Source organism: Lynx canadensis, chromosome E2 (genome assembly GCF_007474595.2).
Source record: "Lynx canadensis isolate LIC74 chromosome E2, mLynCan4.pri.v2, whole genome shotgun sequence".
In the NCBI taxonomy this organism is placed as follows: Eukaryota; Metazoa; Chordata; class Mammalia; order Carnivora; family Felidae; genus Lynx; species Lynx canadensis.
Genome location: NC_044317.1, coordinates 4,888,391 through 4,902,061, shown reverse-complemented (window position 1 = coordinate 4,902,061; position 13,671 = coordinate 4,888,391). Strand labels below are relative to the sequence as shown.

The following is a 13,671-nucleotide window of genomic DNA, read 5'->3' as shown; positions in this document are numbered from 1 at the left end:
TCACCCCTTGGCCATTCTGCCCTGTCACGTCGCGTTGCCTGATGGGCTAGGACTATTTCAAAGCCTCTCTGCTGACAAGTCCTACATCGCTACCCAGTGCTGGCGTGTCTCCTAAGCTCTGTGCGCTTTTACACGGGCGCACTGAATTTGAGGGGCTGTTCGCCCAATCAGAGCTGAACTCACGTCTCTGCGCTCCCCACTACCTTCCGCTTTTCTGCGAGCAGCTTCATCTGAGTGCATGATCACCAAGACAAGACGTCTCTTTCTTTCTTCCTTTTTCAATGCTTATTTACTTCTGGGAGAGAGCATGAGTGGGGGGCCGCAGAGAGAGAGGGAGAAGGAGCATCCCAAGCAGGCTCCACGCTGTCGGCACAGCACCCAACGCGAGGCTCAAACTCAGCAAACCGTGAGATCGTGACCTGAGCTGAAATCGCGAGTTGGACGCTTAACTGACTGAGCCACCCAGGCGCCCAAAAAGACGTTTCTTTCTTACTCCAACTTGCCCACATCGTGACATCATGACCACCTATCGCTGGTCTCCCTGCCTCCAACGTCCAACATCTCCTGCCAGTATCACGTGTGTTTCCATAAATCAGTCAGAGCAGATGTTCTGCCGTCTCTCTGAAAAACTTCTGGTGACTTCATGTGGTCAAGGCCCCCTGTCCTGCCAGACACGCTCAGCCTCATCTCCTTGCCGTCTTGCCATGTGCTCTGCACTAGGGTGTGGCCCGTGATGGCACCGGATGACTTTGCATGTATCCACGTGGGCCAGCAGGCTTGTAGGAGCTGCTATAGTCCATTTCTCACCTGCCTCCCTGGGTCCCCTGGGAGGCTGTCACCAGACAGCTTGCCATCTCCTTCTGGGTTGGTGAGAGATTAGGCTTCCTGCCCGCCCTTGTTAGGGCACAGCTGCGGGCTACAAACTGCTGGGAAGCAGCTTGCCAGTGGCTCCAGGTTGTAGTCACCTGGTCCCTTTGGCTTAACGACACCTGCGCCAGGGCCACCTCTGCCTGCTCGCCCTTTTACTGTCTAGCTGATGGCGGAATAACCTGCCTGATTCTAAAAAGGTCTCATCATTTCCTTACCCGCGGAATCTGTCGGACCGTGCCTTGCCTTGCACGTGATACCTGTACCCTGAGCTCAAATATTCACCACCCTTCGAACCCCCACATGATTCATAACTCGACTTTAATCTTACTGTGCATTTCAAGAAATAAACACAGTAGGAAGTAAAATAACACTGGGCTTTTTAAGTACAACTGAGGATAGGAAAAATTAAACCGAGCCCGACAATTTAGGTTAGTAATAGTGCGTAAAATTCGAGTACCATATTTGACGGGGGCGCCAAATCCTTTTTGGAACAGGGCAAATCCATACGCTTACGATGTGTGGCCTGCCAATTTTGATCTAACCTTTCTCACAGAAATTAGGAACTATTAACGAATGGTTTGTCCCAAGACAAAATCTCTAATGCATAGCTGATTAAGAATAAATTTAGGAAAAAGGAAGTAAAGTCACTCTGAGTCTTACTGAAATGAAACATTCTTTTCTTTGAGTGAAAGACACTATCACCTGGGTGATTAGAATGGCTTTTTAAAAATAATGTTCCCTCCAGTAAAAAACGTGGAAGTCGCGGAAATATTGAAAATGCAAGGCCTTAAAAATAAGACCCCAAGATTATATTACGGTCGCTTCATCTGTCCCAGTAGCCAGCTAGTGACTTTGTTTCTCGTCACTAACCTGACTTTCTAAATCTGTCCTATGCTGGCGGGCCAGCCAGGCCAGCCCCCCAGACCCATTTCACCCACAGAGGAAAACCCCGGATTAGCTCCTTCTCTCTCCAGTCAACTGGCCAGTCAAGGCAGAACTATTCCATACGTGCAAAACACAGCCTCCTCTCATGGGACCTCCGTCCTCCCCTGTCCCAACAGCACATGTGAATACTCGGGTATTTAGATAAAGCTTTCATTTGGTAAGTGAGGACAGGTCCCATTTGCTATCTCCATTCTTTGCCTCTAATTTGTTATTATGGCTAGTGTGCTAAAGAATTGATGTATTTTTATTTTTTTTTAGTGCTTATTTATTTTGAAAGAGAGAGAATGCGAATGGGTTAGGGGCAGAGAGAGAGGGAGACACAGAATCCGAAGCAGGCTCCAGGCTCCGAGCTGTCAGCACAGAGCCCGACGCGGGGCTCGAACTCCGGAATGGTGAGATCATGACCATGATAGCTCGACCAACTGAGCCACCCAGGCGCCCCCGTGTGCTAAAGAATTTAAGTCAGAGGTTTCATATATGAGAAAAGGCTTTTAACCACTCGACTTTATACAGATGCATAAGCTATTGTCTTCAGTCCTGTTCGAAACCTGTTAGCAGGTGGCCAGCACACTGGAGGAAAGCAGGTGACAGAGGTCTCTTGCAGCAGCTCCCTGCTAACACCTTCGCTCTCTGCCCCATAGGCAACCCTCCCGCTACAGGCACTGGGACTTTGCTGATCACTCTGGAGGATGTCAACGACAACGCCCCCTTCATCTACCCCACGGTGGCTGAAGTCTGTGATGATGCCAAAAACCTCAGCGTAGTCATTTTGGGAGCATCAGATAAGGACCTTCACCCAAATACAGACCCTTTCAAATTTGAGATCCACAAACAAGCCGTTCCTGACAAAGTCTGGAAGATCTCCAAGATCAACAGTAAGTCCAGTTACACATTCTGTAGCTGCTCCTCGGGCTTTGAAGCCTGGCTTCCCCAGCCTGCCTCCCTTCCCCAGACTCTTGCTCCCTCCTACTCACTCCCGGTCTCGAGGGGTTGATTTCAAGTGATTCACACCCTGTCGGTGCTGACAGTTTCCCCACCAGCAGATGAACACAATCTGCACAAATACATATCGGTTCCTTAAAAATGCAAGCATCAGAGTTTTCTCTTTTGTTTCTTTTCTTATCTCTTCTGTACTCTACATGATGCATTGTACACCCTATACCATACGCCCTATACCGTAAGTGATTTCATCTCAGATCATGATCTCACAGTCAGTGAGTTCGAGCCGCGTGTCAGGCTCTGTGCTGACAGCCCAGAGCCTGGAGCCTGCTTCAGATTCTGTGTCTCCCTCTCGGTCTGTCTGTCTGTCTGTCTCTCTCTCTCTCTCTCTCTGTCTCAAAATAATAAATAAACATTAAAAAAATGTAAAGAGTCTCAGCCTCTGACCCTCCATCGTCCACTTTACACTGCAGACCTCCTCAAAATTACCTTCGTCTTTGCAACAACCGGGGCTTACACGTTCCACCGCGATATCACTGCCCAGCCGTCCTGTCCCTCACTTATGACACATGCAAGCCCCGTCCCTTCTACCAGTCTTTCCGTGTGGGAAGGCAGAATTCGGAACTTGGCCCAACATGTCCCATCTGCCTTCCTAAGGCCGCAACACCAGGGTGCTGACCGAGGTACATTCCCCGTATCCACATCACCGCGCCCGCTTCCCTCCCTGGGGCAAATGTGAGCTCACTACCGAGTTCCCCTGGTTGTGCGATGAAGTAAAAAACCAGGATCCACGCATGTGACCCACACTCTGTCTCTGGTAGTGAACTTCTCCTGCAGCTGACCCAGCCAGGGTACCCTCCTCATCCACCAGCGGTAGACTTTTCGAGAGGGACGGGGAATTACGCATTTCATTAACTTCTGGAAATGTACAGTTGCGCATAAAATTTTCTATTAAAACATCTCGTACGCATTGAATGGCCTTATCTCATATCTCATTTTATTAGTGCCTTCCTTTTGTTATTGATTCCATTTGCCTGTTTGTCTATTTTATTGCTTTTTTAAGGAACGAGTTCTGTTACACTGATTATTTTTAATTAAAACAACCGTTCTCTTGTTTGAGGGGCTGGTGCTTCCTTTGCTAGTTTTTGTGACTGTAGCGGATTTAAATAACCATCACCAGCTCTTTCCAGAAAGTTCCAGCTGGAACTTTTTCGAGTGTCTCGTCCACTCGAGGGAGATGGGAGAATGTTCCTTCCGTTATCCTGCCACCTCACTGGGGTGACTACGTACATCGGTTATTTCTGTTGCTTATCCTTCTGGTCAGGATGACACTTCATCTGTTTCTGCCTCCGTGTCATTGCTCAGTCTTCCTCATGGTTTTATGTAAGAGATGGAGACTTCTCAGTCCTTTCCCTTGTCCTAGTTTTTTTTTTATTTTTTTTTTTTTAATTTTTTTTTCCAACGTTTATTTATTTTTAAGACAGAGAGAGACAGAGCATGAACGGAGGAGGGGCAGAGAGAGAGGGAGACACAGAATCAGAAGCAGGCTCCAGGCTCTGAGCCATCAGCCCAGAGCCCGACGCGGGGCTCGAACTCACAGACCGCGAGATCGTGACCTGGCTGAAGTCAGATGCTTAACCGACTGCGCCACCCAGGCGCCCCCTAGTTTTTTTTTTAATACCTAACACCATTCATGCCCAGAAAGAGGCAGTCAAAAAAAATTGGGTGTGTACATATATATAATATATATGTTACATATATATTATATATAACATACATATAATATATACAACATACATATAATATATATAGCATACATATGATAAATGTTATATATTATACATATGTTATATATATGTTATATATTTTTATATATATGTTACATAAAATATATATATCATATATATGTTATATATATAAATGTTATATATGTTTTATATATATGTTATATATAAATTATATATATATGTTATATATGTTATATATAATATATGTGTTATGTGTTATATATGTTATATATATGTTATATATGTTATACATAATATATGTGTTATAAAATATAATATTTTATATGTTATAATATATTTTATATATTCTTTAGATATGTTGTATATAATATATATGTTATATATATTATATATGTGTGTGTTATATATAATATATATGTGTGTAATATACATATATCCCCAGTCATCTGACTGACTTGAAAAGAGAATAGTCCGAGGCTAAAAACAGTGGCCATGTGGGGTGGCCATTTTTGCATGCTGCCCAAGGCCTGCCTCATAGCACATATTCCCACTAAACAAGGCCCTAAATTTCAGTCCCTGTGCTGGGGTTATGCTGCGGGCTCCCACCCAAATCCAGAGCTATGGCTGAGGACTAATAAAGACGTAGACTATAGAACCCCAGGGCAACACATGTGGGTCCTGCCCACATTTAGAGTAAATGGATAGTTTGGGTTTGGGTAGTTTTGGCGTTTTTTTTGTTTTGTTTTGGGGGGTTTTTTTGGTCTAAGAATTCATTGTGATTATTTGAACTTGGATTCTTAAGTAAAAATGCTCTGAGCCGATTATTTCTTTTTTTTTTTTTTTTGTCTTTTTTTCTTTGTTCCAGCTCTATTAGAGTTGAGCTGACAAATAAAAATTGTATATATTTAAGACGCAGGGTGTAATGATGTGAGAGTGGATTTTTACATCAGTTTGTTTAGATGTTGAATGTGATCTTTGCAAAGATGGTTTTATCGGTATCATAAATTTGCAGGGGGCAGTTCTTGGTATGCAGTCAGCTCCACAAAATGGGTCCCTTTGAAACAGAGTATAATAGCACTGAGCCACAGGACTTCTTGGCGGTGGAATGTTCTACGCGACGCTGCCCGACGCCGTGGCCACTCGCGACATGCGGTGGCTGGACACTTGAGATGTGGCTGGCACAACCGAAAACCCAAATTTGGATTTTTATTTGCTGTTAATGAATTTAAGTTTAAAAAAATTTTTTAATGTTTATTCATTTTTGAGAGAGATGGAGAGACAGAACGTTAGTAGGGGAGGGACAGAGAGCGAAGGAGACACAGAATCCGAAGCAGGCCCCAGGCGCTGAGCTGTCCGCACAGAGCCCAATGCAGGGCTCAGACCCACGGACTGTGAGATCATGACCTCAGCTGAAGTTGGACGCTTAACCGACTGAGCCACCCAGGTGCCCAAATGAATTTAAGTTTAAACACTCCCAGGGTTATAAACCAACGTGCAATGCCTGTTTGGTGTGGTTTGAGTCACCAAAACCCGACTCTTTTATTCGGGGAAGTCTAACCCTCTCTCACAAAGGTCCTCTGGTCCCCCACAGATACGCACGCCCTGGTAAGCCTCCTCCAAAACCTGAACAAAGCCAACTACCACCTGCCCATCATGGTGACTGACTCAGGGAAACCGCCCATGACGAACGTCACAGACCTCAGGATACAAGTATGCTCCTGCAAGAACTCCAAAGTGGACTGCAACGCGGCGGGGGCCCTGCACTTCAGCGCGACCTCGGTCCTGCTCGCCTCTCTCTTCAGTTTGGCTTGTAAGTAGCCCGAATCCAGGGCGCACACAAGTACGAACACGCAACTTCCCCAAAGCCACTGCTTCCCGTATATCTGTCAGCATGATTCATCCCAGAGGAAGCATTCGTTCTTGGGTTATGTCCATATAATAGAAAGTATTACATGTAAAAGGGTTCCAGCCACTCCAAGGAAATGTGTGAAGACGCTCAGTGTAACCCACAGACCGGGTGATGGGAAAAACTTCCTGCCAGCGCCACTGAACTTGGGCTAATAAGAATGCGCCGCATTAGGTCTTCGGTCCGGCAGGGCCTCATTCCTCTCTGCAGTGTGCCGAATTCTCTTTTGCAAGGTTAAAGTAGGTATCGTGCCTTTTTTAAGAGCAGTCATGAGAATCCATGGATGGAGCCTGGGCCGTAGGAAAGTAGAGAAATGCGTATTGCACGCGTATTTTCACTGACTGGTGGTAATCTCTGCACTATAATGATGTATTATTTTAAACAAATGAATGGTTTGGCCAAGTAATATAAATGTGAGCATTAAATGAATAGATGCATGTCTCAAATATTTCCTTGGCATGGAATGCTCTCCAACATAAACCTTAGCAATCATTCACATACAGGTAATGCCATTCAGATCCACTTGGGCTCTGGTGTTTATATTTGGAGGAAGTTATCAGGTGGTTGTGAATTAGGAACTTGAGAAATTGATGGTTAGGAAAAAAAAGCCCCAGAAGTTACTACATCCTGGTGACAGTGGTAAGTGGCGTCAACAGGAAGTTACACATTCCAACATCAGACATTTACTCTGTATAAAGCTCTGTGCTGAGCCAGCATCCTGGAGGCAGAACCAAGGAGAACATCTTACAATGAGAAGTGTCTCATTGAATGGATGGATGGATGGATGGATGGAAAGAAGGAAGGAAGGAAGGAAGGAAGGAAGGAAGGAAGGAAGGAAGGAAGGAAGGAAAGATGGAAGAAAATATATTCTCTTTCTTTTCTTCTTTTTTCTTTTCTTCTTTCTTCTTCCTTTTTATTCAAGAAATAAAATATTATAGGTAAAGGTGAAATCCCCTTTTTTTCTCCCCAGTTTCGTTTCCTATTCTCTCTCCCCAGAGAAAATACTATCTTGACTTAGAGTGTGTCCAGATGTTAGTTTATACATTTACTACACACACACACACACACACACACACACCCCTTATAGTTCTATTTTGTGCAGTTTGTAAAACCTTGTGTAATTCATATTATACTGAGCACGATGTTCTGTGACTTGCCTTTGTTCCTCCCCACATTACCTTTCCGAGATCCATCTACGTTAGTCTCGTTTGGGGGTTGGCACACTTTTACCCCAAAGGGCTGGGCGGCAAATATTTTGGGCTCTGTGGACCACATCAGATCTTTGTCACTTACTCTTTTGTTTTCTACCACTTTTTAAAAGAGTGAAAAACATTTTTCAGAGCTTATTTATTTTGAGAGACAGAGCGTCACAGAAGGGGCAGAGAGAGAGAGCAGGTGCACGCATCGGAGGTGCAGAGAGAGGCAGAGAAAGAGCATCCCAAGCAGGTTCCACAGTGTCCACCCAGAGCCCAACATGGGGCTCAAACCCACAAGCCACGAGATCGTGACCGCAGCCAAAACCAAGAGTCCACTGCTTACCCAACTGAGCCAGCCAGGCACAACAAAAGTTTGAGACACAGTCTCAGCTCAAGAGCCACACAAACACGCTGTGGCCCAATGGCCATAGTCACCCCTGCCCTAGTGCATTCATTCCAACTGCTAGACAGGATCCGTCGGATGAATCTTGCGGAGCGTACTCCTCAATCAGCAGATACGCGATGATTATTTACGGTGCCCTTCTACGATCGACGCTATTGCAGTAACCTGGAATCTGTTTTCCACCAGCTTCTCAAGGGAGTGCTAGGCAGACGGCAAGCCCCGCGCTGGGTCTGGTTTCGAGGCAGAATTGGAACTCACATCTAGCAGAGCCTGGATAAACTAGCAAGGAGTAGTTCGCGTGTGATCGTAAAGAAAAAAGTGTTGTGTGGGTGCATGTGGGTGTGTACACAGAGAGGAGAGAAAATAATTGAGTGGCCACTCACACACATCACCCGCCATAAACCCAGTCACACGATAGCAAAGCCTGACTCTCAATGACGTTGCTTTGAAGAACCAAGGCACATGGCAGGGTGCTGTTCACTCATCAGCTACTCTAGACTGCCAGGGGGGTTTTAAAATGGAGACTTCCGGGGTGCCTGGGGGGCTCAGTTGGTTAAGTGTCCGACTTCGGCTCAGGTCATGATCTCACGGTTCGTGAGTTTGAGCCCCACGTCGGGCTCTGTGCTGACAGCTCTGAGCCTGGAGCCTGCTTCGGATTCCGTGCCTCTCCCTGACTTGTGCTCTGTCTCTCTCTCAAAAATAAAATAAATATTTAAAAAAATGTTTTGGAGCAATCCTAAAATTTGTATGGAACCACAAAAGACCCCGAATAGCCAAAGTAACATTGAAGAAGACCAAAGCGGGAGGCATCACAATCCCAGACTTTAGCCTCAGCTACAAAGCTGTAACCATCAAGACAGCATGATATTGGCACAACAACAGATACATAGACCAGTGGAATAGAATAGAAACCCCAGAACTAGACCCACAAACGTATGGCCAACTCATCTTTGACAAAGCAGGAAAGAACATCCAATGGAAAAAAGACAGTCTCTTTAACAAATGGTGCTGGGAGAACTGGACAGCAACATGCAGAAGGTTGAAACTAGACCACTTTCTCACACCATTTACAAAAATAAACTCAAAATGGATGAAGGACTTGAATGTGAGACAGGAAACCATCAAAACCCTAGAGGAGAAAGCAGGAAAAAACATCTCTGACCTCAGTCTCTGCAATCTCTTACTCGACACATCTCCAAAGACAAGGGAATTAAAAGCAAAAATGAACTACTGGGACCTCATGAAGATAAAAAGCTTCTGCACTGCAAAGGAAACAATCAACAAAACTAAAAGGCAACCCACGGAATGGGAAAAGATATTTGCCAATGACATATCAGACAAAGGGCTAGTATCCAACATCCATAAAGAACTCACCAAGCTCCACACCCAAAAAACAAATAATCCAGTGAAGAAATGGGCAGAAAACATCAACAGACGCTTCTCTAAAGAAGACATCCGGATGGCCAACAGGCACATGAAAAGATGCTCAACGTTGCTCCTCATCAGGGAAACACAAATCAAAACCACACTCAGATATCACCTCACGCCAGTCAGAGTGGCTAAAACGAACAAATCAGGAGACTATAGATGCTGGAGAGGATGTGGAGAAACGGGAACCCTCTTGCACTGTTGGTGGGAATGCAAATTGGTGCAGCCGCTCTGGAAAGCAGTGTGGAGGTTCCTCAGAAAATTAAAACTAGATCTACCCCATGACCCAGCAATAGCACTGCTAGGAATTTACCCAAGAAATGCAGGAGTGCTGAGGCATAGGGGCACTTGTACCCCAATGTTTACAGCAGCACTTTCAACAATAGCTAAATTATGGAAAGAGCCTAAATGTCCATCAACTGACGAATGGATAAAGATGTGGTTTATATATACAATGGAATACTACATTGCAATGAGAAAGAATGAAATCTGGCCTTTTGTACCACGTGGATGGAACCAGAGAGTGTTATGCTAAGTGAAATAAGTCACACAGAGAAAGACAGATACCATATGTTTTCACTCTTATGTGGATCCTGACGAACTTAACAGAAGACCATGGGGTTAGGGGAAGGGGGAAAAAAGGGGGGGGAGGAATCCCGACATTGTGCAGACAGAGTGTGTGGGAATTGTCCAGCTACACGATGCTATTGGAGGGGGGGACTCAACCTTCTGGGGCCCCAGGAACTCTGACAGGGACCTTATTCCAGCCACCGCCGCTTCCTGCTGCAGTGAAGGGGCAGCTCCGAGTGTGGACCAAACACGAGAGCAAGCTGATGTCACATCATCCTGAAAGACGAGGAATCGCTTAGGTGAGTTGTGAGGCCGGCACCTATATTCGGACGCTGTGTGTGCAGCTGGGTATGTTGTTGGGAATGGGCGGTCAGATGCAGGAACTTTGGGGGGTTCATACTCTGGTGACAATGGAGTATGACAGCGACAAGAATGACAGCCACGTGCAGTGAGCCGTTTACACTCTGGAAAACCCACTGCCTTCTCATGAACGGCCGCTTGTGAAAGACGATGAGGAGGGCACTCTGCCGTGGGGCACAGATCACACGTGCAGGTGCCCTCCGATCTGAGGACGGCGTCACAGTCAATCAGGAGGTGGCGGTCATCACCACCAAGGGGAAGCAGCCTGCACGGCTATGCATCGGTGGCCGCAGCAGGGATCTCCGCCCGTGACTGTGACACGGCAGCCAAGGTCGAGAGAGTCATCATGGAGAGAGACACCGGCCCTTAGAAGTGGGGTTTAGGTCCAACGGCGGGTCAGAAGAGCCTGATGGTCAAACAGGGCCTTCTGGATAAGCACGGCAGGCCCACAGGGAGCACGCCTGCCACCTGGAAGCGGGAGCACATGGACCACAGTGAGTCCGCAGAGAGAGGTGCGGGGCAAAGCAGTAAAAGCCCCACGAGGAGGGCCGCCTGGGTGGCTCAGCCGGTTAAGCGTCTGACTCTTGATTTCTGCTCAGGTCATGATCTCATGCCTCGTGGGTTCAAGCCCCATGTTGGGCTCTGTGCTGACAGCTCAGAGCCTGGAGCCTGCCTTGGGTTCTGTGTCTCCCTCTCTCTCTCTCTGTACCTCCTTTGCTCGCACTCTGTCTCTCAGAAATGAACATTAAAAAAAACTTTTCTTAAAAAACATAAAATGGAGACTTCCTACCTGTGCTTGTTGAAATACACATTCCCAGGCCCATCCAGCCTGTGGAACCCACATCCAAGGTGACAGTGGCCTCCACACAGACCTAGTGTGTGCATATATTTACACAATATTTTTAATACTAAATACACATGCCTGCTACTCCCAATCCATATATTAAAATCAGTACAACTTAACCTATTTGTGTAGATTAAAAGGAATATAAATAATGGGGCAGTACTTTTTTCTTATCAACAAGGAATTTTCCTGGGCCCCCTACTTTAGAAACTCAAGGCCTACAGAGGCCATTGGTGAGCAGGTCCCCAAAGATTGCCCACTTCTCTCTCAGCTGACCGCTAGGATCACAACAACTCCAAGGCAGAATTGCCAGGTAACTCCTAAGGAACTCACATTCATTTTTTAAAAATTTTTTTGAATGTTTATTTATTTTTGAGAGAGAGACAGACTGAAAGCAGGGGAAGGGCAGAGAGAGAGGGAGACACAGAATCCGAAGCAGGCTCCAGGCTCCGAGCTGTCAGCACAGAGCCCGATGTGGGGCTCGAATCCATGAACTGTGACATCGTGACCTGAGCCGAAGTCGGACGCTCAACCGACGGAGCCACCCAGGCGCCCCAGAACTCATGTTCATTTTATACCCAAGACAGTGTCATCAAGAAAAGACAGATGCGTGCATACTATGAAATGTCAGGTGTGCTGTTTGTTCTCACAAAAAGAGCCGTCCTACCTCGCAGCACGCAGCCTCCCCACTGTCGGTGAGGCCCCTGGAGGTAACGTCAAAATCATCCTCAGAAGGGAGCTCTGAATCTTTCTCCACAGCTGGAAAGGTACTCGGTTAGCCCTCTGATGTTTTGCACAACCCGGGTAGTATCAGCCCAAAAAAGAGTCAAGAACAGGTATTAACGCTCACCTGCTTGACTTCAGAAAGAATCTCCGTCTGTCCCTATATTAAAGGCATAAGGTTATTTAATACTGTTCACTTAATTAGAGCCTGCCAAATATAATGGTTCTTGTGGTATTATATACCTAGCCGGAGAGGTTCTTCCTGACAAGGATTTTGCTAATAAGATGTCTGAGGAGCTGGGTTAGAGCTAGCAGGAATAAGTAACTGTGGGGTGTGCCACCCTTTTGTAAGAGCAGAGCTCAAAGTGGCCAACCCACCTGTGTAGCTATTAACATGATACTGACGAGAGACTGGACAGAAATGGGCCTAAAACACTAAGTTAGGTGGAGGTGGTGGGGGAGTGGTGTTTACAAGCACTCAACTAGATTATAAAGTGCAAGGGTAATAACCTCCTGCCTCAGCCATAGTCCTTGAAAGAATTTCGGGATCTGGTAGACTCTGCTTGATGTTTCTTTGAATCAGGAGTCGGCAAACTACTGTCCAAGGGTCAAACGTGGCCCAATTCCTGTTTTTGTAAATAAAGTTTTATTGGAACACAGCCATAGCCGTTCACTTACACGTTGCCTGCCTGCTGCTACAACACGGCAGAGTTGAGCAGGTGCCACAGAGGCTGTGTGGCCTGCAGAGGGGAGATATTTACCATCTGGCCCCTTACAGGAAAAGTGTGCGAACACCTCCATTACAGCATTGCTCATAAAACTGCAGTGAGCTCATCATACAACGTGGCGGGGGATATTTTTTTTTCTCCTCTCCTCAAATAATATTCGGATCCAGGTAGACTAGCATTAACCAAACATCCTGACGTTCCATGGCTTTTTTGTTTCCTTCATTGGCCTAGAGATTTTATAGATGAGAAGGTGCTCTGAAAGTTCCCCGGGTGAGTAAGCAGTGAGGCCAGCTTCCACCATTAGACCGCCTCCTCATGGAAGAAAAGTAATGAAAACATTTCACCTTGTTATGATACCATAGAAGGCTTTATCGCAACGAGAAGTGAACCGAGAGGTCTGCACTTTCGTCTTTGACAGCTAGAACTGAAGGAAATAAAACTAATGACATTGAAAGTAGTAAAAAATGTAAATGAAATTAATTTTACTGCCAATTTTGTTGTTGAAGGTATCTGTTGATGGCACCGAAGAGATGCTTAAATGCTCCCCCAGGACCCTCCCGATGAGGCAAGCTCGCGTCTCCACTAGCCTATGTCTGGGGGGCGGTTCGCAGGGCTCTGTGTCGTGTGCCACAGGCAACTCCAGGGAAGCATATCATCCTCAAAGCCTTTTGAACATTGTTTTAGGCTTAATTAATCAGCAATAGCAAGAACATAAAAAGACAGTTCAGGTGAACCATAGTAGCAAGTACCAAAATGAAATGTCTCTTCTTTGGCAAGGAGGGAGAATTGAACTGTAATCTCGATCACAGTGAAGAAGTTGAAAGACGTGACCAAGATGAGCAAAAGGGCCACTGACAATACTTTTCATTCTAATGCTTTGTGTTAAGGTGTTCGTTGGATTCTATAAAATCCTTGGATTCTATAAAATTCTATAGAATCCTTGGATTCTATAAAATTCACCCATTTTTTTTTAAATTTTTTTTTTTAACATTTATTTATTTTTGAGACAGA

The 13,671-nt window shown here is 45.8% G+C and overlaps 1 protein-coding gene and 1 pseudogene across 1 annotated transcript in view; both read left to right on the top strand.

Annotated features, from left to right (window-relative positions):
- Window positions 1-13,671, top strand: part of CDH13 (cadherin 13) — a 1,031,871-nt gene that overhangs the window by 1,014,654 nt on the left and 3,546 nt on the right. The window contains exons 12-13 of the mRNA XM_030298915.2: window positions 2,457-2,690; window positions 6,094-6,312. Coding sequence (XP_030154775.1) covers window positions 2,457-2,690; window positions 6,094-6,312 — 453 coding nt within the window. The remainder of the gene's footprint in view (window positions 1-2,456; window positions 2,691-6,093; window positions 6,313-13,671) is intronic.
- Window positions 8,026-13,332, top strand: LOC115502490 (annotated as a pseudogene).